The 27,266-nt window shown below is 38.6% G+C and overlaps 1 protein-coding gene across 3 annotated transcripts in view; it reads left to right on the forward strand.

Moving 5' to 3' along the window:
* The window catches only part of MEE44 (Nucleotidyltransferase family protein), a 265,903-nt gene that overhangs the window by 97,294 nt on the left and 141,343 nt on the right, over positions 1-27,266 (forward strand). For all 3 annotated transcript variants that reach the window (XM_089395863.1, XM_089395862.1, XM_089395861.1), the window contains 2 exons: positions 502-573; positions 703-987. In XM_089395863.1, coding sequence (XP_089251989.1) covers positions 502-573; positions 703-987 — 357 coding nt within the window. The remainder of the gene's footprint in view (positions 1-501; positions 574-702; positions 988-27,266) is intronic.

The raw sequence follows: 27,266 nt of genomic DNA on the forward strand, positions 1-27,266 counted from the left end.
CTACCCAAACTTGGAGTATGGCTGCCTGGAGTGTTGGTTCACAGGACAGATGTGATATTTAAACCTTGTAGAGGTTTACATTTCATGATAAGATTGAGTAATATTGCTGCGATGTGAAAAGTGTGTGGTTGTTTAAACTTTATACACCATGAACGCGCGCGCACACACACACACACACATATATCTTCTCTCTGAATTATGGGGTTCTCTCCAGCTGTCATCAAACCTCATCTCCTCAGACTTGGAGTTAAGCTCCATGAAGCGTTGATTAACAGGACAGATGTGATGTTTAAACCTTGTAGATGTTCACATTTCATAACAAGATTGAGTAATATTGCTGCAATGTGAAAGTGTGTGGTTGTTTATGTCAGTTAGCAGTTCGTCATTATGCTATGTAGCTTTTATTTTTATTTTTTGATCTGGTCTAACCCTCATTAGACTTATTTAACAAATTTAGTTTAGATTAATTGGCTAATCAAAAGCCTTGTTTATGTTTCACAGCATGCTGCAAGATATCTTGCAGATCAGGAGTGGGTCAAAAGTGATTCCCTCAAGGCCATAGAGAACACAGCGGTAAAGTGACTTCAAATTTGTTATAAGCTTGTATCAAAATGGTGGTTCTGTTTCATTTCCTAAGTCCTTATTTGGATACTTTATAACTGTTCGTCTGATATTTCCAGTTTATTGTTGTGCCTCTCACAGATACCTATTATCATGCTTGTAGTGAAAGTTCCCTCACAAAATTGCAGTAGAAATGAAGATTGCACTGAATCACACATCAGCAGAGCTGGACCTGGGGAGGGAAAAGAGGAAGTATCTTCGCTTATTAATGTGGAATCCAAAGATTCCTTAGTTACTGTTAGTTCTGGTTCCCCTCCTTGTGAAAGCAGGGAAATATCATGGGGTTATAAAGATAATCGTGAGGCAGTACGCCTAGATATCAGCTTTGAATCATCATCACATACTGGACTCCGGACTGCTAATCTGGTGGGTTCCATAGCATATCCTGTTTGGTCGCTTTCTTTTGCAAATGAAGTTTTTACTCTCTTTTTTCGTAATGACACTTGTCAAGCTCTATTCGGCAGACAAACAGTGAGATACTGAAGATTTGTACTGACGATATCTGCTTTGTATAACTCATCCCATCATGCTTCTTATCATCACTCTTTTTTGATTGTCAGTGCATTCCAGAAGAAAAAGATTAGAAGAATCATCTTGGTCATGCATACAAATGGTGTTATTTTAAAATGCCTTTAAATCTTGAATAACGTGGAAATCTATTACTGCTCTGAGCAATATTGGAGGCCTTTACGATGGTTTTCCTTTTGGTCTCCTGATGGAGGTTGCGTATAAAAACATTTCAAGAAAGCTACAGGACAGCAGTAATGGGTTTACGAATTTACACAGAAGGAACTGTTGCCTCAAAATGTAGCAGGTCTTTTGAGGGGGGCTTACAAGATAAGAACTAGACCAAGGGACAGCAATGTGAGGTGTGGGCCACCGTCACGACAACCAATACCTCCTACTCTTTCGTGGGCTTTCACCACAAGGGAGGCTTCCCTGTAACAAGTCATGTAAAGGGTATATCTAGCCCAAGGGGTAAAGGTGACAAAATAGGCCTTGCTCTTCTTATTAACAAGGCTCAGCTAGCACAATGAGGACAATGCACATCCTGCAAAAGGCCTAGTTAGGGCACAATGTGACCGAGGGTTATAGAATAAGCAAGGCCAACGGGCTTATCTAGGATTGCAGGGCCAAGAAAAGGCTTGAAATGAATAGGTATGATCAATTTATGGCACAAGAAGCCTTCAACAAGCCTGAAGTTGAAGTCTAAGGCAAAGGATGTTAGCCCTAAAATCGAGAAATTAGCCATAGAAGGCAAATGCCTCACAACCAAGTGTTGAATCCCTCCACAAGGCAGCGCTCTCTACCGTAGTTGAAATTTATGCCCTAATCCTAGCTAGCGACTTTCTCTAAGAGGTCAAAATTAAGGTTTAGCGTAGAAAAGAACATGTTTATAAAAGTTTTTGGTGTGATCAACAATGTGACCAAGGCCAATGCCTTGATCTTGGGTGATGGAGTCTATGGGATTCCAAACTTAGGCAAAAATACTAAACCCTAGCAAGGAGTAAGGGAAATATTAAAATCTAGGTTTCAAACCCTAGCTATTATTTTTGTGGGGGAGCAAAGTCAATGAGCAAAGTTAGTTGAAAGATTCACTCATGGAATTGTTATACAAATTCTACAGTGGGTAATGCAGTACTATTGCTAGGATTCCATAGAATAATTTTCAACCTATGTTGCAGGAAACATTGGGCCAAAGTGTGTTTTTGGAAAAAAATGATGCGAAAACGTTGAAACGCGTTTGGTACAGCCTTGAAATGCGTTTCAAGTTGTAATGGCATGTTTCACGAGGCTAAAATGTGGCCCAGTACGACATGAAATGCGTTTCAAAATCTTATTACCACGTTTCAGCGTTAAAGTGAATTTTTTTTGTTGGCTTTTTTGTTTTAATTTTTCGTTTTTATTATTTTATTTGGCGATTAAAATATTTTTTGGATGTTTCTAGATGGCTTTTGCAAGTTATAAAAAGACTCACCTCATTCCCTCATCACACGAATTGAGAAACTTGTTTCACTTGGAGAGGGACAATTTTAGCAAGGAGAAAAGAGGAAGAGAGCAGTGGTTTTAGCTAGGGCGTTTTCAATTGTGAGCAAAAGGAGATTTCAACAACATGAGAAAGAGATTTCACAAGCAAATTTGGAATGGGGAGTTTCCAGCTACAACATTCTTGGTTTTTGGCTCAGCTACAACCATCTTTCTCTTGTATTTTGTGACATTTTGGGGTAGCTTAAGCTACAAAAAATTAAGTTGGGTAAGAAGCATTCATTTTTTAGTTTTTTTCCCACTATTTCTTCTAAATTTTTAACGGTTTATGCTTCAAAAAATGTGAAAAACGTTTTTTCTTTACAAATTTGTTTTGTTTTTTTTGCAACAATGGCTTCTAGTTAATGTGCAAGTTGAACCCCCAAGTCCAACTTGAGGGCTGACTATTATTCTCTTTGGAGGCATGTTCAATAGCTTCAAAGATGCTCAGGTGGTGGCTCATGGGGATGGCAATGTAATCTTTGCAGTAATTCGTACAAGGGCTCCTACCCAAGAGTGAAGGCACATCTTTCGCATGGAGGAGAACATGGGATTGCAGGTTCCAAAAAAACAACAAACCCATTGGTGAGGAGGGCATATCAAAGAGAGCAAAATGAGGCAGATGGACTTAAAGGAAGGCATGAAGAGCTTACTAAAGCTACTCCTCAAGCTCCACCAAAAATTGAGCCAAGGATTGTGGTTGAAGCAAGGATGAGGAGAGCCACTCAACAATAAGAACAACCACCATCCAAAAATACCAGAGGGGCATCCACTTCAGTTCAAGATAGAAGAATTTCTAAATTGGTGAATGTGCAAGCGAGAGAAGAAGTTGATTCCAGAGTGGCTAGGTGCATCTATGCACGTGGTATCCCATTCAATGTTGTTCCTCTCCTTACTGGCAAGATATGATAAGGGCAGTTAACAAAGCTCCCACAGGGTCCAAGGGGCCCAACTATGAGAAAGTCAGAACCAATGTTGTGAAAAGCGCGATCAGGATTAAATCGGTGCGGGGAATGAATCGGAGAAAATCAGAAAAATCGGGAAAAAATCAGAAAAAACGGGAAAAAATCGTTTGGTACAAAAATATTCATTTTCTTTCATTTTTTGTAATATCTAAACCATCTACAACATAAAATAAATACATTGACACATAAATATGATAAAAAAACTAATATATAAGATGTTTAATATCATTTCTAGCACTAAAATCACACATAACATTGAATCATGTCCTGAATAGTAAGTCCTGAGTCCCAACTCAACCTCAAAATATCAACAAAAAATATAATAATGTATCTCATCATGTCATAATGTCATATACAATAAAATGAAAGTCTAATCCTATTGATTTCCTCTGCCCCTCTTGCGAGAAAATGCCACAACTTTCCCTTTCCCTCTAGATGTAGATGCTGGTGCCTGTGCTGGTGGAAATGGCAGTGGAGTCTGATGTGCTCTTGAAGCTGAAGAACTAGAAGTAGGAGCTATAGGAGGTAGATCACGTCCTCTACTGGTGGCAGTGGTAGCTCGGGTAGGCAGTGTCACCTCCTCCTCCTGTTCCTCCTCCTGCTCCTCCTCCTCCTCCTCCACCTGCTCCTCCTCCTGTTCCTGCTCCTCCTCCCCCTCCACTACATCCTGCACTAACCAATCATCAGTAGAATCCATGAGAGGCCTCTCGGCCTTAACCCTCCATGCAGCGGTGGTGTCAATCCCATCCAATGAGATGGCATCCACATCAGGTGTCCTCTCAAGTTGCCTCACCCACAATCGAATATTGTAGTAGACGTAGACATGTCATTAAGTTGCTGGGACTCCAACCTGTATAAAGATCATGAAATAATAATTAATAATTAATATTATAAAAAAAATATTGTTTAATGAATTCAAAAATTTATTTGGAAATTTGCAATATTTTAAATGTTTAAGTGTTAACCTGTTGCGCTTCTTGTTGTGTATTTTTTCAAATACACTCTAGTCGCGCTCACATCTTGAGGAGCTGCATGTTTGGCTGAGGTTGCGAATAGCAAGCTTTTGCAAAAGGGGTACCCTGCCACCATACATTTTCCACCATGCATCTATAACAAAATTACAAATAAATTTTTAAATAAACATAAGAAAAAAATGGAATTTGAAGAGACAATGAAATTTGAAACAAAGTTACAAACTAAAAAATACCTGGCATTTTAATCGTCCTATCAGTGATAGCCATTTCAAAGCCAAATGTGCCACTTGCCATCTTATATGTCTCAATTTGTTTAGAGATCTCTATACGTTGTTCTGGAGATCGCACCATCTTCTGGACACAGGATAAGAATCCATCCATGATCTCAGTATCAAAATCAAACCCACATGCATAAGAAAATGCAGGGTTCAGGAAAAGCCCAGCAGCATGAATGGGACGATGGAGTGTGTTGTTCCATCGCTCATCAATCACTCCCCATAGAAGGAGTTGTTTCTGAAACCCATCATCTCCCTTATCATCATAGTAGGCCCGAATGGCTTCTTTGGCCCTGTCCATGGCTTCATACAAATAGCCCATTGCGGGCTTCTCACCATCAACCAATCGAAGAACCTTTACCAAAGGTTCAGTAACGGCGTACACCTCCTGCACTCCCGCCCAGAAGTCTTCCTGGTATGAAACTAGTCTGCATACGGCCTCTCCTTCTGGTTTGCGGCTCATTGACAAAGCACACCACTCCTATGAAAGAAGCATTCTCTTCATACCCACATAGAATTCAAGAGGGATTGAAGAGATATGAAACTCGTGGAAAACCGTGTAATGGCGGGGCGCACCAACTCTTTGTTGTTGGTGAATCTTCTCATCAAGCTAAGCACAGATGTATGATTATATATAAATTTTGTGATGCTTTTTGATGAGTCAACAATATCTTTAACAAAGGGAATTTTCCCTATGTCCTCTAACATCAAATCAATTCAATGGGCAGCACAAGGTGTCCAAAATAAAGTAGGATGCCTGTCCATAAGCATTCTACTAGCAACAACATAATTTGCAGCATTGTCCGTTATGACTTGGACAACATGTTGTTCACCCACCTCCAAAATAAACACATCCAGCAAATCACATAAAGTTCTTGCATCTTTGATTTGATGAGATGCATCAATAGATTTGATAAACATAGTCCCCTTGGAACAACTAACCAAGAAGTTTATAAGGGTTCTCCCCTTTTGGTCAGTCCAACCATCTGACATAACAGTGCATCCTGTTTGTGCCCATGATGCCCTAAAATCCTCTAATCTTTAGGTGCAGTCGCGCTTTTCATTTTGAAGAATCCAGCCTCTGAAATCATGATAAGAAGGGATTTTGTACCCCGGGCCAACACTGACAATAGCATCAACAGTAGGTTGGAAAAATGGATTATTCCTTACAACGCTGAAAGGAATATCACTCCAGAGGAGAAATTTTGCCATCAATCTGTCAGCTTGTTCTTTATCAGTTCTTTTTAGCATTGAACCGATAGATGGTTGTGAACCAGGTGTGGTTCGACTAACAAAAAATGATGATGCAGCTACCGGATTGACTGATGCTGCAGTAGAACCAATGCCACTTGGCCCACTTCCTTCAGCTGACCTTTTTAGTTGCCTTTTGAGTTCTTATTTGGCCTCTCTAGTGTGCTCTAATTCTTCCAATGCTCTCATGGCTCTTTGGATAATTTCAGGATATGTATTTATACAGGGCCCCACATCATGTCCAGGGATTTGTGCAAGGTGAAACTTCAACTTGTACACCCCCCTGTATATCTCCTTTCCACACAACTTGCAATTCAAGTTTTGTCCATCATTCGGAGCTTTAGGTTCACCATATTCCCAGAAAGGATCCAATTTCCTTGGCATGTTTGTTTTTGAACTTTGAATTTGCAAACTTGAAGTTTTTAATGGTGTTTTGGTGCAGTTGTGAACCTATGGGAAAATAAGGATTATGATTACAATTTAGCATTTACAAAATTACAAGTTACAAATTTACAAATTACAATTTAGTATTTTAATTTTTAATTTTTACATTGATGATTGTACAATGAAAATCCAAGTTACCCATAACCCAACCTAAAACAACCATTCCAAAGTTCAAAGTTTCAAACACAAATTACCCAACCATTCCAGAATCCAAACCCAAGTTACCCAACCAAATGGCAAATGCCAAAAACAATGAAAAAAACATAAACAATGTTTAAAAAAAATGAAAAAAAAAATGGTTCCCATAGTCATACCAAGTTACCCATCCCAAATCAATGAAGAAATACAATTTTTTTTTTTTTTTAAACAAAAGAAAAATGGTGCCCATACCAAGTTTCCCAACCAAAAACAATGAAAAACATACAAAAACAATGTTTTTAAACAATGAAAACAAAAAAAATTAATGGAGAAATCGGTGGTCTCCTCTTGATTTTCTCCTCTAAGCACTTAGATTTGGCTGAAAACCCTCTTCAATGGTCTCCAAGAGCTCCTCCTCCCTCCACGCGCGCGACTGTCCAAATGACCAAATGAAAAACCAATTTTTTTTTTTATAAAATCGAGCTGTCCCGAGCCCCCGCGATTTTTTTTCGAAAAAATCTTGATTTTTTGAAAAAAGCGTGATTTTTTCAATAAAAATCGGCAAAAAAAAAGGCAAATTTTTCGTATAAAAATCGCGATTAAATCGGCAAGCTGAAAAAATCGTGATTTTTTCATTAAATCGCGATTTAATCACGCTTTTCACAACACTGGTCAGAACTCAACTTCTAAAAAATGAGAAGGAGCTTGTGGATGATATCTTATCACCGATTCGTTCTTCGCGAAGTAGCTCTGGGGCTAGCATAGTCTCAGATGGATGCTCAGATACAAGCTGCAGGCCATTGATAAATATCATTGCCACTTCCCCAAAAGGAGCAATGCTTTTAAAGGTGAAAGATTGCTCAGGAGAGGTAAAAGATGCATAGTTCATTGCTTATGCTATTATAAAATCTATCGAACAAATAGGACCTAACAGGGTGTTGCACGTTATCACGGATAATGCACCAGTTTGTAAAGCAGTAGGTTTAATTATTGGGGGAGGTATGACCATATCTTTTGGACACCCTGCATTGTCCATAATCTGAATCTGATCGTAGAGGAGATTGACAATAAAGTTCCATTGGTAAAGGAAATCACTGGGGAAGCAAGGGAGATTCTTAAATTCATCAGTAACCACCAGCAATTCCAAGCAATATTTCGAGACTACTCTAAATTGGAGTTGTTAAAAGTTGATGAGACAAGATATGCCTACAATGTTTTGCTGCCTTGTTGACGTTAAGCAACCATTAGTTTCTATTGTGGTGAGTCAACTCTGGGATGAGTGGAGATAGGCAGATACAGAGCGGGGATATATGGTTCGTAGATTGTGCCTTGATGAGGAGTGGTGGAGCAAGATAGATTTCTTGCTAAAGTTCACAACCCCTGCATTTGTGCATTCTTTGGATTGCTGACATGGACCAACCTTTCTTAGGAGAGGTATATGATGGCATGGATACCATGGCTGAGAAAACTATGGAAATCATTTCACTTGAGTCTCCACAAATTTTATTTGTTGATGATCATTTTGCTGATTTAGTAAAAAAAATCATTGTTGATAGGTGGAACAATTTCAACTCTCCATTGCACACTTTAGCACATGCCTTGAACCTCAAATTTTATGATGAGGAGCTTATTTCTCAAAGCGAAGCACCCCATAAGGATAGAGAGGTGGCTAATGGGGTGAAAAAAACCCTTATGAGAATGTTTCCAACTCATCTACACAGGGAGGTGAAGGAAGAATTTGCCAGTTTTGTTGCAAGATTAGATGATTATTCAGATATATCATCTTTGGAGGAGAGAAGCACCATGTATCCGATTAGGTGGTGGATTTGTCATGGAAATGGTGTACATTTGCAAAACCTTGCCATTTATGTTCTTTCGCAAGTGGCAAGCTCTTCATCAATAGAAAGGAATTGGAGCACCTATGGTTTTATTCATTTTGTGAAGCGCAACAGGTTGGGCTCACAGAAGGCATAGGATATTTTTAATGTGCACTTCAACCTTCGCCTTGCATCTTGTAGGGGTCCAGAATATAGCAGTGGTCCTTCTAAAGAATGGGATGTGTATGCAAAAAGTCGTGATTTGGAGCTCTCTCTTGTTGCCCTGAATATTACGGACCGGGAGCCTAGAAGAGGAATTGGAAAATCATCTTCTTCAGCTCCACCATCCATTGTTGAGCATGCTTCTGCTTCTAGTTTTGACAAGGATTATGATGATGAAGATGAGTCTTTAGTCTTTATAGTACTTGCAGCCTTGTATTCTTTATTGTACTTGCAACCTCATATATATATTAAAGGCTGATTTTGAAATTTGGATATATAATAAAAACTATTTTTGGATATTGCTATTTTCATTATTTGATCATTCATGAGTAAATGTGATGTAAATTTAGAGACTTATATATTATGCATTGACATTGGGCAATATAATCATAATGTAATAAATTAGATTGTATCATGTATGCTTTATGATTGCACATAAGATTTCTTAAATGTCCTAATATATATATATATATATATATATATATATATATATATATATATATATTGCGTTTCCCCATTTCCAAAATGTGGGGGGGGGGTCATGTTTTGTACCCATACCTATTTCAAAAACTAGTATCCATTTCCCCGTATCGTGCAACTTAGTTTTCAACAGTAACAAGCACATAAAAGCCCTAAACAATTAACCATTCCATACAATATCCACAAAATATAAAGATATATCAAATACAAGGAAAACTTACAGGATATAATGCATGAATCAATCCTTCATTGCTCCAAAATGACATCTCCAATACCAAAGAATAGCTCCATAAGCAAAAATCCTCAATAGATCACATTTCCACAACATACAAGGTAAATTTCAGCTAGGCCAGAATCTCTAAGACGACCGAAATTGATCCTAAGTGATGATGAACATGAAATATGGGTAAGCTCTATTTATATCAGATTTATCTCACCTAAATTATCTTATGGAGCCCCTAAAAAACAAGTTTGTCATTAAATGACCTTGTGTTACAAGCTGACTCGTTAGCTAATGACAAAATATAGACCAAATTAGCCCTCAAATGTGAGCCATAGCCTCTCTAAATGCTGACATCATGCCCAGTTAGGGCTGAAGATGCCATGTCAAGGTGCCAAAATGTGTGTAGATGCCTGGATGATCCAAAATTTGAGGGATGGACCTTAAATCCACCTCAATATCTCCTCTGGGTCCCAAGTGCAATTGGGGTGCCATCATGTTGCCTCCATGGGTCACCAACTGTCAAATAAGGCCTCCTTCTCTCTAGTGTTAGGGCTTTCTCTGGTGCAACAAGCCCTCCCTAGTCTCTTAATGGGAGACCATTCTCATCTGGGCTCTGAATCAACTCTTGCCCATCAGGTTTTGTCAAGGTCAACATGGGGCCATACTGGTCCAGTGGTGTCATCACGAGTAATCCTCAAATCTAGGTCAAAGTTGACCAACGTCGTGGGTCTTGGAGGTACACTGGGACATGTGTAATTTGCTAATGTTGTCAAGAGGCTCCAGTCTCTCTATGTTGCATTTGCTTATGCCATATACTTCATTGAAAGGCCTAGGTACTTGCACTTCAAGGTGTTGCTGATTATTTGGAGATTGTCACTGTCTTCTAGATTTCAATATTGAGAAGTAGGTCATATGTAGAGGGTTGCCAAGGTTGCTTTTCCAAGCAACAAGAGTGCGTTTAAGGAGATTTTGTACCTAATACATTGAAATGTTTGTGGATTAACATCATTGGCATATGCGCAAGGAGGATTGTATTATGTGGCTTTCATTGATGACTACTCTAGGAAGACATGGATCTACTTCATGAAGACCAAGGATGAGGCCTTTAGTTGGTTTTAGGACTCCAAGTCTCTCGTGGAAAGTCAGATAGGATGCAAGTTCGGTAGTAGGGGTGAATACAATTCTAGTGACTTCAAGGGTTTATACAAGGAGGTATGAGGGATTAAGAGGGGTTGATAGTCTTGTACAACACTCATCAAAATGGGGTTGCAGAAAGAAAGAACCCATCCATTATCAATTCTGCCAAGGCTGCGATAAATGAATAGGATTTTCCTATGTTCCTTTAGGTAGAGGCATGTAGTGCGATAGTATATGTGCATAACGAAAGTCCCCATAGGATACTGGAGGACAAGACTCCAGAGAAGCTTTCAACGGGGTGAAGCCAAAGATAGGACATTTGAGGATCTTTGGTTGTCTAGTATACATGCATGTGCCTATGGAGATAAGGGCAAAGTTGGAGCCTTCAGGAGAGAAGGGCATATTTGTGGGGTGCATTGAGACTTCAGTGGCTTACATGATAAGCAAAGATGTGAAGTTTGAGCAGAATTTTGCATCTAGGAAGTCTCATGAGCCACCATCATTGACAAAGAATGCGCTGCAAGAGGCTCTGGAGGGTGAGCATGGTACAAAGGCTTCTAGTTTAGGGAGCCAATGTTGAGGTGGGTAGGAGTTAGTAGCTCCTAGGTTTTTTAGGAAACCCAGGTGGTTTATGCAGGCATTGAAGGATGCTCAGTGTCAGGCCCGGAGGTAACTCCTCGAATTGAATTGCGTTTTGCATTAAAATGGAACATGAATATATACATGAAGAGGGAGACTATTGGGTTTAATCTCCCAATGTCTCTTCATCTTCCAATTCTCTTTATTTTCCTATTTACAATATTTACATGGATTTACCTAATCCCAAAGATTAGGTTTCAACATTGCCCCCCTTAATCTGAAGGGATGTTGGTGAGTCCAAGAATCATTCTGAATCTTTCAAGCTTTTCTCTTCCAAGCGCTTTGGTGAAGATGTTTGCGAGTTGCTCATTTGTGGAACAATGGCGTAGGTGGATTGTCTTGGCCTCAACATGATGTCAAATTAGATGGTATTTTGTATTGATGTGCTTGTTCGATCATGGAACTTTGGGTTCTTGGCCAACTTTATTACAGAAGTGTTGCCAATTAAGAGAGGAGTTGAATGCACTTGTTTCGCATGCAAATCTTCCAAAATTTTCCTGAGCCACACAATTTCCTTTGTTGCTTCAGCTGCTGCCACATATTCTGCCTCAATTGTGGAATCTGTTGGAACTGATTGTTTGTAGGATCTTTAGAAGACAACTCTTGATTCAAGACTCATAACATAACCTGAAGTAGATACCCCAGTTTCTTTATCTCCATTGAAGTCTGAATTAGAGTATCCAATCAAGATGAAGTCACCTACCTGTGTATACTTAAGTCCAAAGTCTTGAGTTCCCTTCAAGTTCTTTAGAACTCTTTTTGCAGCAGACCAATGACCCTCACAAGGCTTTTGCATAAACCTGGAGAGAATTCCAACAACAAATGAAATGTTTGGTCTGGTAGTAGTTCGGTAGTTAAGACTTCCTACGAGCTATCTATACTTCATTGCATCCTCAAATTCTTTTCTTTTAGTGGATGTGAGCTTTAAGTTCTGTTCCATTGGAGTAGTCAAACGATTGTACTTAGTCATGCCAAACCTGTTCAATAGATCTCCGATATACTTCTTTTGAGATAGGAATATAAACTTCAGATGTTGAGTTACTTCAATACCAAGATAGTAGTGAACATAGCCCAAATCTGTCATTTCAAAACTTTTCCTCAATTCCTTCTTTATGGATGCAATGTAGCTATAGAATTGTTTTGCCAACTTTCTTGAGAAACAAATTTGCATCACCAATATCATAATGTTTGAAGTTGAGTTTCAAAAGATGCTCAATTAACTTCTCGTACCAGGCTCATGGTGCTTGCTTGAGGCCATACAAGGATTTTACAAGCTTGCATACTTTATGTTCATGACCCTTCACAACCAGTCCTTCTGGTTGGGACATAAAAACATTCTCTTTTAGATATCCATTCAAGAAAGCAGTTTTTACATCCATTTGATGGATTTTCCAACCGTTATGTGCTTCCAAGGCAAAGAGTGTCTGGATGGTAGCCCATTTTGCTATGGGGGCAAAAGTTTTCTCATAATCAACCCCTTCCTTTTGTGAAAAACCTTTTGCCACAAGCCTGACTTTGTGCTTGTCAAGTGAGCCATCTGCTTTATACTTGTTCTTGAAGACCCACTTGCAGCCAATTGGTTTGGTTCCCAATGGAGGATCAACCAGCTTCCAGGTGCCATTCTTTATCAAGGCATCATATTCTTTTTGCATCGCTTCTTTCCATTCATCATGAGAAGCAACTTCTTTGAAGGAAGTTGGTTCGAAATCTGTAGACAAATTCAGTTCACAATCATAAGAAACATCCATATCAACAGGTGAATCAAAATCTTCTACATCACCTCCATTCTGTCTGGTTGAGCTTCTTGTTCTTGTCTTTCCAACCTCATCAGGACATACACTTTCTAGTGTCTTTGTCTGCCATTTTGGAGGACCTTTCTAAGATTGCCAAGGCTGCTCAGTTGATTGAGTTGGGGTTGACTCAAGATTTAGTCTCTCAATTTTGTCAATCACATCACTCGAAGTGTCATCAGTTGTTGGAGCTTCATGCGGGGGACAGAGTGCTTCAGAAGAAGATTCCACAGATTGATCCAGTATAGGAATTCCCCTTCAAGATGTGGAATTTCATTGTCAAGCTCTTGAAAAGACATTGCATATTCAAATCTATCGAAGCGATCAAGCTGTCGCTCAACAACATTGTCAGTCTTGGAGGATTCAAGAAAGATCGCATCTCTAGATGTTATGAACTTCTTGTTCACTTCATCATAGAGACGATATGCTTTCGAGGTATTTGAGTACCCCAAGAAGATACACTTGCGACTCCTTGCACCGAAATTGTTTCTCTGTTCCTTAGGTATCAAGGAATAACAGGTGGAACCAAAAACCCAGAGATGCCTCATTGAAGGAATGTGGCCATACCACATTTCATAGGGAGTCTTGTTTTTGATAGCATTAGATGGACACCTATTCTTTATATATACAACACAGAACTGCATAAGCCCAATACATTAGTTTAACATTCTTGAAAAACATCATGGAACGTACCATATGTTGGAATTTCTAAGTCTAACTCGTTAGAAACCCTTCATGTACTTTCTAATTTATTGCTACCTACTTGTTTTGTTAATTAACAAGTTATTTACCATGTAAATACTGGAAATAAATACAAGTACATGCTCAACACATTACAGATCATCAACTGAAGGAAACAAAACAAGCACACAAGTGACACCGTTGTTTTTGGACCAATGTCCCCGGAAAAACCCAGTGTGGAAAAACAGGTGCAGCTATTTGAGGGTTTTATTCTTATGCAGTTTTTGAATACAATCTGGGTGCCAAAACCGGCTCACCCAACAGAGAATAATCTCGGGAGTAGTACCTCTCCTTCGAAGATAGATGCTCTGGCTGAAACCCCGGATAAACACTCCGGCAGCTCCTCAGCTCCAATTTGCCCCACGAAAAACCCTAGCGTCAGCCTCTTCTGCCCTCTGCGTTAGCTTTCTTGGCTGTTTCGGCAGTTCCCGGCAGTTTCGACTATTCTCGGTAGTTCCGGCTTCTGCCCTCTGCGTCAGCTTTCCCAGCTGTTCCTGCAGTTCCCGACAGTTCCAGTTGTTCGTGACAGTTTCGGCTTCTGCCCTCTGCGTCAGCTTTCCCGGCAGTTCCGATTGTTCTCGGCAGTTTCGGCTTCTGCCCTTTGTGTCAGCTTTCCCGACTGTTGTGCTGATCCTCCTGGCACTATCTCTGCCTCTCTGCTTCTGTATTCACTACCCCTCAGCTGCAACTCTGATCACTCTCTCGACTTCCTCAGCAAACCCTGCCCCAGAAAGTTGAAATCTTGATCAACTTGGTGTGTTCTCCAAGTGACCCTCAAGCCTTCTCTTATACTTTTCTTGTTGACAGATCAACGACTGAGATTAAGTCCCTAATCAACGACTAAGATTAGATCTGGCTTGATCCATGACTTTTGGACCATTCTAACACAGTTTTATATTAATTCATATTAATATCTTAATTTCCCTAAGTTTAGACTTATTAAAAATATTAATTATTTTAATATCTCCCAAACTGTTTAGAATCTACCCAAACCCTTTCTGGTTATTGGAGATCTGATGTTGCCTTAGCCTCTCCACCAAATTTGTGGTTAGAGCACATCCTATGCTACCCCAAATCAACACCATATTTAAGATTGTCCTGTTCATTCTTTCAGCGACTCCATTTTGTTGGGGATTATAAGGCACAGTTGTTTGATGTTTGATCCCATGCCAGCGAAGATAGTTTTCAAATTCATTTGAAGTGTATTCTTTTCCATTATCAGTGCGAATAGAGCCATTATGATATTGTGCATCATTTTCAATCCATGCATGTAAGTTCTTGAATGTTTTAGAAGCTTCAGATTTGTTCTTAAATAAATAAACCCAACACATTTTGGTGTAGTCATTAATAAATGTCATCATATATTTATTACCATTTGCAGAAGGAACAGGGATCGGTCCACATAAATAAAAATTAATAAGTTCAAGTTTTCTATGTGCTTTGGAATGAGAATCATGAAAACGCTGTTTGTTGTGCTTTCCTAAGATACAAGCATCACATTGCTTAAGTTTCCTAGGAATAGTAGGCAAACTAGTAACACCATTTTTCTTCAACAAACAGATGCTGTCATAGCTCAAGTGTCCCAATCTAGCATGCCATAAAAGACTTGATGGAAATGTACCTTCATCATAGTGAGAACTGTATGAAAAGTTCTGTGCACGAGTAGAGGTTCCTTGCAGTTTCAAAAGTCTTTCTTCTTCTACCCTGTCATGACAAGCGAGTGATCTGATGGTTTTCTGACCTTGACCTTGCCATCAAATATATGAATGGAGTGTCCTTACTGGCGGATGTGGATCAAAGACAACAAGTTTCTCCTCAACTCTGGGAGGTATAGAACACCATGTAGAAGAAAGTTTGGAAGACTAGGCAGTTTGAGCTTGATGGTGCCAAGCGTGATGGCTTGAGTTTGGATTTTTCTGCAAAGTATACTACTCCATCAACATTATCAATGGATTCTTCAAAGAGATCTCTCCTGAAAGTCATGTGGCAAGTTGCTCTTGAATCAAGCAACCAATCATCTTTCCATGAAGCAAGTGAAGCATTGATTAAGTCTTCAGTTACTCCAATGTTGCAATGTGCCACAACATAATGAGCAGATTCAAGTGCTTTACCTTTCCCCTTTGTTAGTTGTTTTACCTTTCCCCTCTTTCCCCTCATTTCTTTTCTGCTCAATTCGGTCCCTAGGCAACATACAAGTGGAAGCATCATGTTCATCTCTATTGCATTGCATGTAATGAAGATCAAACTTTTCTCCCTGGAACTGTCTGCCCCCCCTGCCACTAAAATTCCTCCTTCCTCTTCCTCTTCGGCGACCTCTTCCTCAGATGAATCTTGTGCATGATTCTTCTCCCTCTGTGCAAGGCACACAAGTTCTTCAGTAGACTGAGGAGTTGTCTTCTTCCCAAACTCCTTCTCTCTTTCAATAAATTTTTTCTCAAGGGAGTCAAAGGTAATCTCTTTAAGGTTGCCACTTGCTTGCAGTGACTCAAGAGAGAGGAATATCTATTTCAACACCAGTGGCTTGTATGTCATGCATAATCCATCTTACTTCTGATGCTAAGGCAAGAGGATCATCATTTTTCAACTCAAGACTGAACAACTTAATCATCAATTGAACAACTTCAAGTTTAGAGTGTGAGTCATACAATTCCTTCAACTTCTTTAAGGCTTCAAAAGCATTTGAAAATGGAGAAATATGGCGACTCACCTCTTCATTTACTAATGCTGCAATCAAGGCATAGGTCTTTTTGTTGTTGTTTTCCCAAATGGCAAGCTCCTTGTCTGAAGTGGGCTTTTTAGGTGCATTGTCTCCTACACCTTCACAAACTCCTTTCCACAACTCATTGAAAATGAGGGTGTGTTTTATCTTTTGGGACCACTCAGGATAGTTCTCCTTGCCAGTGAGAACTACTCCCACAATAGATATGAGTGAATGCATTCTTAAAAAAGGACTATGTGCTTCAAAATAATGCAACTTTATTTTGCCTTCTTGACGAGGTAAGAAATTGATTTAATATAGAAAGAGCAAAGCTATATTCTATCCATATAGAATATCACCACTCCTATACTCCATACTCCATACAACATATATGCCCCTTTTGAAAAACACTCACAAATTTATATGCCATCACATCACAACATGTACTCATTTAAAATAAAGCTTTCATACCTTACCTATGCATGAACCATAACTTTTCACAACGTACTTATCCATGTATGCCATGACTTTTTTTTTTTTTTTCAAAATCCATTATACGACGTATCATTGCCTTTAAAAGGAATCAACATAACGACCCATATGAATCACAACCCCTTTTAAAAAAAAAAAACTTAACAACATGACCTTCTAAAAACTTAATAAACTTAACCAACATCCAAAGCATATAACATAGGTCAACTCGACTCTATGCAGCACGACATTTCAAGAAAACCCAACGCAACACAACATTTCAACTGTTTTGAAAAGAAACATACACGCACTCACTGTCTCCAGTGTCACTTCAGTCTGACACACCAATCTTTAAATACGCCAACACAGAGTTTGAACATAGTCATCTCAAAGCCACCTCATGGGATTCAATCACCATTAGCAGATTATGACCATAATCAACGCAAAGGAATTTTAATAGTCTCGACCAGAGGAATAACTGTAGGTTTGACGCAGCGTTCAACCACTTCACGTAGAGGTTTTAATGCCGAGGGACAATCAACGATTTCAATGCACATATGCATAACATCTTCAGCAAAGAACATGACGATTTGTTTATAGAAATTCTTCAAAAGAGAATGCAAGGGACAATATAACAGAGAATGGTAGGAGTTACAATAGGGAGAGACTAAATTTGGGCTTGTGCTCTGATACTATGTTAGGCCAGGAGTTAACTCCACAAATTGAATTGTGTTTTGCATTAAGATGGAACATGAATATATACATGGAGGGAAGTTATTGGGTTTTATCTCCCATTGTCCCTTCGCCTTCCAATTCTCTTTATTTTCCTATTTACAATATTTACATGGATTTACCTAATCCCAAAGATTAGGTGTCAACACTCAGGAGCATGTTGAGGCTCCTAGGAGCGCATTCAGGGAAAGCAAGCCTCTTAAAGAATTTTTCGATCTTTATGGAACTAATGATTTAGATAATTGAAGAAGCAACAATCCAACAAGCTTGGATGAATGCCATGGGGAAGGATGATGCATGGGATATTGCACCATGATTGGAGGGAAAACCAGTTCTAGGCAGCTTTTCAAGAAGTTCCTTCCTCACTAAGAGGGAGTGTTGATGCTCTTAGAATTGGACAAGAACTTCCACATAGGTCTAAATTTTTAGACATGTGGAAGTCATTCAAAGCCTTCAATGTTAGCAAATTTATTTTCATTAAAGGATTAATTCAGAGGGTGTGTTGATGTTTGTAGCATCGTATAGGAAAATTCTACGGAGGCCTAAGCGTATAGACATGTGGAAGTCATCCAAAGCAATGTTGCACGAAGCGGAAGTGAAGCGGAAGCGTTTTTTGGAAGTGGGGACGCCGAAGCGTCATTTTCCAAAAATCTAGCAAGCGAAGCGTCCGCGGAAGCGTCTGCTATATATATATATATTTATATTTTTTTTGCATTTATACTCAAAACAAACATCCCAAATACCAAATTAATTGTAGAAGACATGAAAAGATGCATATTTTTGCATAAATCAAGATAGATATAACATCCATTGTACATTAATGATCTAGAATCTAGATTCTTCTCCTCTTGTCTAGCCTTTGCCTCTACCTCGATTGTCTAGGGATATTAGTCAACATTGCCCAATTTTGATCAAACTACCTAATTCAAGACTTAAAATATGGTAGAAAAAGCTTAACATGTTTGATCGATGATTTTGACTTGATTGAAAGGTAATTTTTTGCTAAGGGCGTGCCGCGTGACAAAGGAGTTCAACAATTAACACCACCAACACTAGGGTACATATAGGGCTTGGTGCTCTTGATTAAATGCTAATCGCATACCTTCATACTTGATATAATCTAATGAAGTGCCACAATCCCATTGATCCTAAATTCCTGAAAACTGTTAAGTCTGCTGAATTTTGAATAGGATATGAAATTTCATTTTCTCCATATGAAGTCCAATGAGGCTGGAACCACTCTCAAACATCCTGAGTCATTTCATGGTAATGTTAAAAATTTAAGTAAAAGGATGAAAACGAAAAATAAAGGAGAATGTCACTTTTACTTTAAGAATTTAACATTACCATGAGGGTGCATCTGCTATATTTATAATTTTTTTGCCTTCATTCGTCACCCTAACCCAAGGTGGACCCACCCCCAACAAGCAAACTCACCTAAAATTAAAATAAAAAATTGAAAAAAAAACGATTTTCTAAATGCTTTTCCTAAAGCTTTTCTAGAAGCGTACGCTTCCTCCTCCGAAGAGCCACGCTTCTGATGCCCGAAGCGCCGTACGAAGCGCGCTTCGGCGCTTCCGTACATCGCTTCCAAATTTCCAGGAAGCGGCTAAAAAGCCGAAGCGGCACTTCCGAATTCGGAAGCACTGCTTCCGGCCAAGCTTCCTAGGCGCTTCCGTACGGGACGCGCTTCGGGGCTTGGAACCGAGGGGGGGGGCGCTTCGTGCAACACTGATCCAAAGCCATCAAGCTTAAGAAGTTTATTTTAATTAAATGATTAATTAAGTGGGAATATTGATGTTTGCAGCATCGAATAGCAACTTCCACACGTCTATGTCTCCAGATGTGTGGAATTTGTTCAAAGACTTCTACCTTAACAAATCCATTTTAATTAAAGGATTAATTAAGCAAGAGTGTTGATGTTTGTAGCATCATATAAGAACTTCCACACAGGTTGATGTGTCTCGACGTGTTGAATTTGTCCAAAGCCTTCAACCTTAACAAATTCATTTGATTAAAGTATTAATTAAGAGGAATTGTTGATGCTCGTGACATTACGAAAGGAACGTTCACATAGGTCTAAGTGTCTAGACATGTGGAAGTTGTCCAAACCCTTCATCCATAGAAAATTCATTTTAACTAAAGTAATATGCTTTTTAGAAAAAATGAGTTTAATCTAATGAAATGCAAAGGCTTTTGCATTAGTGAATTAGATGAATGTTAAGCATTGATCTCTAGTGAGGTGAGGTCTAATGTCAACCATCGATCACTATGGAGATTAAGGTTATGGATTCGGTCAACAACTCAAGATTTTAAAGGCAAGGCTAGGTGAAAGAGAAAGATTTAAGGGAGACATTGAGTGATTGGGTCACAAAGGAGAATAATATAAGAAGAGCACACCAATTGTGATAAAGGATCCTCATCCCATGTTCAGTCTACGGAAAGGAAACATCGAAATAGTGAGGATGATTCCAACAATAAAAAAATGGGTAGAGCCCTTACAACTCAAGTGGAGGCTTTGCCATATTTTTGAGAATAAATTACAGGAGTTGAAAGGTATTGTACTCAATTGTACGAGTAGGAACACGCAACAACTGAGAGGAAGGTTGTACGAGTTGCACTTGGCCATAGATATGTCGAGAAACCGAACACAGGTCGTACATAGTAGGGGGAGGCCATACTTGACCTGGGGAGACCAACATAGGCTGAGGGCGCTTGTTATATACCTAGGGGGGATAATATGGGGTACCAAGGGAGGTACCCAAGGTAATAATGTAATAATGGGATGGGCCATAGTAATAAATAAGGTGGTTAACCCATGTCATGTAAGGGACCACAAGTAGTTAATAATAATGTAATAGGCCCATGGTATTAGTTGATGGTATGAGGGAACCATGGTAATGATGCATGGTATTGTATGTATGAGGCCTATATAGAGGCTAGAGACTCCACATGGAGAGATATGAAGAGAAGTATTCTTGTATGAACAGACATATGGCTTGTGGAGTGTTCTCCTTCCTTAAGGAGTGAATGTATGGTGTTGCCTTACCATAAGGGTTTTGATCAATAAAGTATCATTTCATATTATTTCTGGGTTTATTTGCATTATCTTATATCACATCTATAATATTCTGGGTTAGATCTACAACAATTGGTATCAGAGCACTTTTTTGGGCAAACCGTGGAGATTTTTATTTTTATTTTTTGCAGGGATTTTTGGGTGGCGAAATTGCAGATCAGATCTGTACGTTTTGGTGCCAGATCTACAGAATCTAATTACAGATCTATATTCCTTGTGAAAAAATACCCAAATTCAAAAAAAAAATCAGTTGAATCGGAGTTCGGATGAAGGAGATCTCGCTGATTTAAAAATCAGTGGGGTTGCAGACAATTTTCAGGACAGCGAGTTTGCGGCGCAGATCTAGAAGCCCTGGTGCAAGATCTGCAAAATCTAATTGTAGATCTGTATTCTTTGGGAAAAAACACCCGATTTCAAAAAAAAATCGGTCGAATCGGAGTCCGGATGAGGGAGATATCGCTGATTTAAAATCAGCTCTTTTTGCAGAAATTTTGGTGACGGCGGGAGAGTAGCAGCACAGATCGGAAATTTCAAGTGCCTGGATCAAAATTTCTACCACATGGGCAGATGCAGAATAATTGTTCCATTTCCAAAAACAGGTTATAATAGAGATTCTGAGCAATATTGACGAAACTGTGACAATTTCAAATTTTCGCTAAGTAAGTGAATTTTTCTCAAACCCTCTTCATGGAGATGCTATATTTTACAGGGAAGGATGATGGTCCTACTATTGAAGAATTCATACAGAGATACAAGTTCATACATGGGAGATATTGGAAGATTTCAGTGAATCTTAATATGAGAGATGAGGCTAAAAAATGGTGGTTATCACTTGACCACGAGCAGTTGACCAAACTTTCAGATGCAAAATTTGAAAAATTCTTTTTGGACAAATGGTCTCGAGCTAGAAAAAAGGAGAATGAGACACATAAGGGGTTAATTGCTATGGATGTCTACTTATTGCAGGTTCATGGATTGATTCAGAAGGAGAAAATCGTTGTGACTATAAATCCTAGTTGCAAGCATAATCTCATAAATGTCAACTTGGCAAAAAAATTGCAAGTTCCAGCGAAACAAATTGAAAGTACACAGGTTGATGATGAGGTTGTTCAAATTTATAAGGATTTGAAACTTTCTATGGATAAGTATGTGTTTCATGGTGATTTTTATGCTTCAGATATGGGTAACATGGATGTTGTTTTGGGATACCCTTGGATGGAATCAGTGGGTACCATAAATATTAATGTGCAGAAGAAATTCCTGAAGCTCTGGTATAAAAAGAAGAAAATTACATTACAGGATATTTCCATTAATAAGCAGGTAGAGTCCACGTAGGCTGAAGGAGAAGATGTTCCAGAGTCTGATGATGAGCTAGTAATGATAGATAATCAAACACAAACAGAGGTTGAAGAAGAAAAGGCTACAGGTGTTGCTACATCAGAGGACGGCTCAGTGGTTGAAGTCATATTGGACAAGAAGACACGACAACAGGCACCACAACAGGGTGAATTAAAGAAAAAGACATCGTGGGTTAAAACTTCAACATATCATCACCCACATCACCCCGCAAGACAACCATCAAGATGGAAACCAAGTAGTCACATGACAGATAGCGAGGAGAGAAGATCCACCCACTACACATCAACACAGAAGAGCTGCCACGGTCAACTTCCAGCTCAAGCGAGCGAGGCACCAACGAGATCGAGGGTTCACCTTTCTCTTGGATGGCTAGATGCACGTGCATGGTATCAGTGGACTACTCTTTTGAGTAGATCTTACTATTTATGTTCTTCCCATGTTTCGGGGACGAAACATGCTTAGGGGGGTGGAATGTTATATACCTAGGGGGGATAATATGGGGTACCAAGGGAGGTACCCAAGGTAATAATGTAATAATGGGATGGGCCATAGTAATAAATAAGGTGGTTAACCCATGTCATGTAAGGGACCACAAGTAGTTAATAATAATGTAATGGGCCCATGGTATTAGTTGATGGTATGAGGGAACCATGGTAATGACCCATGGTATTGTATGTATGAGGCCTATATAAAGGCTAGAGACTCCACATGGAGAGATATGAAGTGAAGTATTATTATATGAACAGGCATATGGCTTGTGGAGTGCTCTCCTTCCTTAAGGAGTGATTGTATGGTGTTGCCCTACCTTAAGGGTTTGATATTAATAAAGAAGCATTTCTATCTATTTTGATCTTGTTCTTTATTGGGTATATTTGTATTCTCTTATATTTTGGATCAGATCTACAACAATTGGTATCAGAGCTACAACAATTGGTATAAGAGCTACAACAACGCTAAAGGTTTTTACTAGGCCATACAAGGGCCGTATGGAGCAACATAGATGCATGTTGGATATTTTCAGGGGTATATTTTCCAAGTTCTAGATTGCTGTAATTATTTCTGTTTTTCTTTGTGGTCCATTTTTCTAGAATGCTAAGATATTATTTTAATGAACAATAGATTTGAAGGCCAAAAATATTTTGTGTGAATGTATGAAATTGGTGTCTAATTTTATTGTGTTGAAATTTATTTTATTTACTAGTTAAAATCCAAACAATGTAGTTTATTCAATAATGTTGCAATTTAATTAATTCACATCACGGGAATTACTAGGAAATAATTTGCATGTCTACTGGGGTTAAGGAAATTTAACATGACAACTGTAAATTGGTTTGACACTTGGTTCAATTGGTTTTAATGGGATCCTTGTGAAAACATCTTAGATTTGATGGGGATCCCCTTCCATTTACTTTCAAGGAACTAAGGAGCTTCAATTAAGAATTGGATTTGTTCCTAAGAGTTAAGCCTGGGGCATTCCATCATTAGTTTGAGTGGCTCCTTGTGGGGCCTAGGATCAAATGCTAGGATTTTTAACTTATGTTGGTTGAGATATAGTCACCTTGAAACTTGATTTGGTTATTTTTTCTATGAAGTAATATATGAAGGATTATACACACACACACACATCTCTCTCTCTCTCTCTCTCTATATATATATATCTATATCTATATATATATATATATATCTATATCTATATCTATATATTTATAAGTCTATAATATGAGAGTTGACCTTAGTGCATTCCATTGTGTTGATGTACCATGTAGGGCTATGGACTCATATGCTAGTTATCCTTTTGTCTTCTACAGGTGATTTTCTTGATACCCTTCTTCTAATCACCTTGAATATTGGTATAATAATTTTTGCTGCTAGGATATGTATGTATGTATTTTCCCAATGAGAACTTCACGAAATCTTGGGATCCTTTTGACAAGCACATGTGTCAATTTGAGAAAGGTACAAAAAAACCAATAGGCGGTGATGTGACGATCATAAAAGAACAATTGCTTTGATTTGAGGGTAGTAAATCAACCACAATGAAAGTAGGAAAAAAGGGAATATTTCCTTTCCTTAATCAAAATACAATTAAAGGATATAGTAAGTATATTATTGCTTATATATAGATTATTCTATTTAAATTATATTTTAGTAGTGTCTAGATGTAGATATAAAAGAAAACAAAAGTCCCTAAAATTCAAGTTCAAGTAGTGAGGGTACTATGAATCCCAAATACTCGGTCAAAATGAAGGCATCAATAACAAAAATCTCAAAGTTTGATGGCTAATATAATAAATGGAACACATTCTTGCTCAACAAAGTCGGAAATTATTTCAAGATGTATCCACCAAAGAATGACAAACAAATCATAATTTTCTCAAGGTATTTAGAACAATTATATATGATTGGCTTATGCTATTTGATAGAGAGTCTAGAGAATTGTTGATAGATTGGCTTGGGCAGAGTCAACAGATGATCCATGTTCGAAAGCATCCTCAGGGCCTAGGACGTTGGTCTACTTTGACCCAACAAAGAAGATTTGGATGATTGCACCACTTGACCTATCATGCGCCTAAGATGGCCTTGACACAACTTGATGGGAAGGACTTGATTTAGACCCTAGGTGCGGATGGTCTTCCATGAAAAATTAGGGAGGGCTTGTTGTAGTCAATAGAGACCTAACGCTAGAGAGTGGAGGCCTTGTTTTGACTGTTGAGACCCATGGAGATGATATGTAGACACCCCAAGTAGATTTGGGACCTCGAAGGATAACTTGAGTAGGATTTGTGGGAAACTCAAAGTTTGGATGATCTTGGCACTCATTAACTTTTTTCAGCCCTCATCACACCATGACATGGAATTTGGAGCCCAAAAAGGGCTCGACATTAGCATTTATGAGGCTATGGTTCACATGTGTGGGCATTTATGACATGTTTTAGCATTGAGATAGCGGGTTGGCTTGTAAACCAAGGTTTATTTCATGTCAAACTTGTTTTAGGGGCTTCATTAGTTAAAATTCATCGAGGTGGACCTCATATAAATAGAGGTCACCTCATTGTCATTTCTAATCATCACTTATGGAACAATTTGGCCTCCTTAGAGGATTTCTGCCTAGTTGAAAATGTCTTGTATCCTTGTGGAGATGTGATCTACTGTTATTTTGCTTTTGGAAGCTAGCTGTTGTTGTGGAGACATCATTTTGGGATAATAAAGGACTTGTTCATGCATTTCTTGTAAGTACTCTTATTTTTTATTATCTTTTGAATGATTATTGCATGAAATGGTTGTTGTTAGGGTTTCTATGTGCTAGTTTTATTGAATAATTTTCTATGGAATCTTGACAAAGTATTGCATGTGTTAACTAAAAGAATGTATGAGAATCCCTTGAATGATCTTCATGACTTTATTCCCTCATAAAGTGATGGTTAGGGTTTTTCTTGCCCTTTAAGGGAAGCCATTACGGTAGGGCATAAGGCCAAATTCAACTAGGAGTAAATTGACCTGTGGTGAGGTTGTACATGTGGTTTATGTCTCATCACATCAAAATCCATCCCTTTTCCATGGTAAATTTTGCCATTTTAGGGTTGACATTAGAATCCCTAGGTAGTTTTGCTTTAGGGTAAACCCTAACCAAACCCTAGACTTCAACATAGGGTTTCTCGAAGGCTTGTTGCTCCAATTATTGATCATATCTATCTTTAACAAGCCTTTTATTGCCCTTATGCACCTTGGTAAGTCTTTGTCTTTGCCTATTCATTAAAACGCTACATCATAGGTGCCCTAAATAGGCCTCTAGGAGTGCACGCTTTGCCTTGTCTTAGTTTGATTGAGCTTTGTCCTTGATTGCCATTCCTGAGCCTATGCTTTTATCACCTCTAAGCCATAAAAATTTGCATAACTCTTAGGTGACCAATATAGCGAAGCCTCCCTTGTGGTGAAAGTCTACTAAAGAGAATGAGGTGGTGAGTTGTGGTGACAATGGGCCTCCACCTCATAGTGTTGCCCCTTGTTAAATTGTGCAACTAGGTCAAATTCCACTTTGGACAACTCATTTGATGGAGATAATTATTGCATTGAATTCCTCTTTTCGAGAGCACCAAAATCGACCTAAAGATCGCTAATTTTGGACAAGGAGAAATATGTTTTTGAAGTCAAGCCCGCATATGTGCAATTTGTCAAGGTCGCCTTGGGGTCGAGTTGGACAAATTGACCCTCCAATGCATATAAATAAGAGTGGCCTCAAACCTCATTTAGCATCATCACAACTCATAATATCTTCTCTCTTCTCATATTATTGGGTTGTACAAATTGCAGGGAACCTATTTCTCTCACACGTGCAGATTTTAGGAGGTAGTTTGACTGGGCGTAGACTTTCTGTTTCAACGAGATTTGACCAATGTTGACCGAGGCTCCTTTGACCTATATTGGTTGCGATTTTTGGAGGAATAATTCTATTTGGCCAGGCCACATTGGTTGGCACAAAAACCGAGGAATTATGGGTTGTTTGACTTGCATTGATTGCAACCCTGTTTGACCACAAGGTTGACTAGGTTGACTGAGTTTGTTGCTGATTTGTTCACTGTTTTGGGCTGACTTTGACTAGCAAGAGAGGTCGAGTTTCTCTCTCCTTTGATTGAGTTGTTTTGGATGAATTTGACCAAACTTTGACTGTTGTTGACTTTTTTGTTAGGGGAGAATTTAATTGTTGTTGACTGAGGGTAGAATTGCAGATTTTACTAGGCTGTTTTGGACAATGGTATTGATCATCTAATTGGCTAGTCAATTTTGACTTTGACTTTGTATTATTGTACTCTCTCTGAGCATTTAATATTTCTAAAAAGAAGAATCGATCGAGCATTTTCCCCATCTCGAGTTTTTTCCCTGGCTTGAGCCAAATTCTTGTGTTATCTTCTCTTGGTTTGTCTTCTGCGTTTATTGTTTATGTTCTATCTATAGTTGCTGTCAATGTGAATTATGATGATTGCTATTGGAAATTAAGTGGAAATTATCATTGGGCTAATAAATGGATTGCGTTTATTGTTTATGTTCTATCTATAGTTGTTGTCAATGTGAATTAATGGTTCATGTGATTGCTATTGGAAAATAAGTGGAAATTATCATTGGTCTAATAAATGGACATTGAAGTAATTGTTGTAAGCACAAAACATACCATTATTATCTAAAATTA

This window comes from Pinus tabuliformis, chromosome 1_2 (genome assembly GCF_031772625.1).
Source record: "Pinus tabuliformis cultivar Carrire ecotype Pingquan chromosome 1_2, CPIR1, whole genome shotgun sequence".
Taxonomy (NCBI): Eukaryota; Viridiplantae; Streptophyta; class Pinopsida; order Pinales; family Pinaceae; genus Pinus; species Pinus tabuliformis.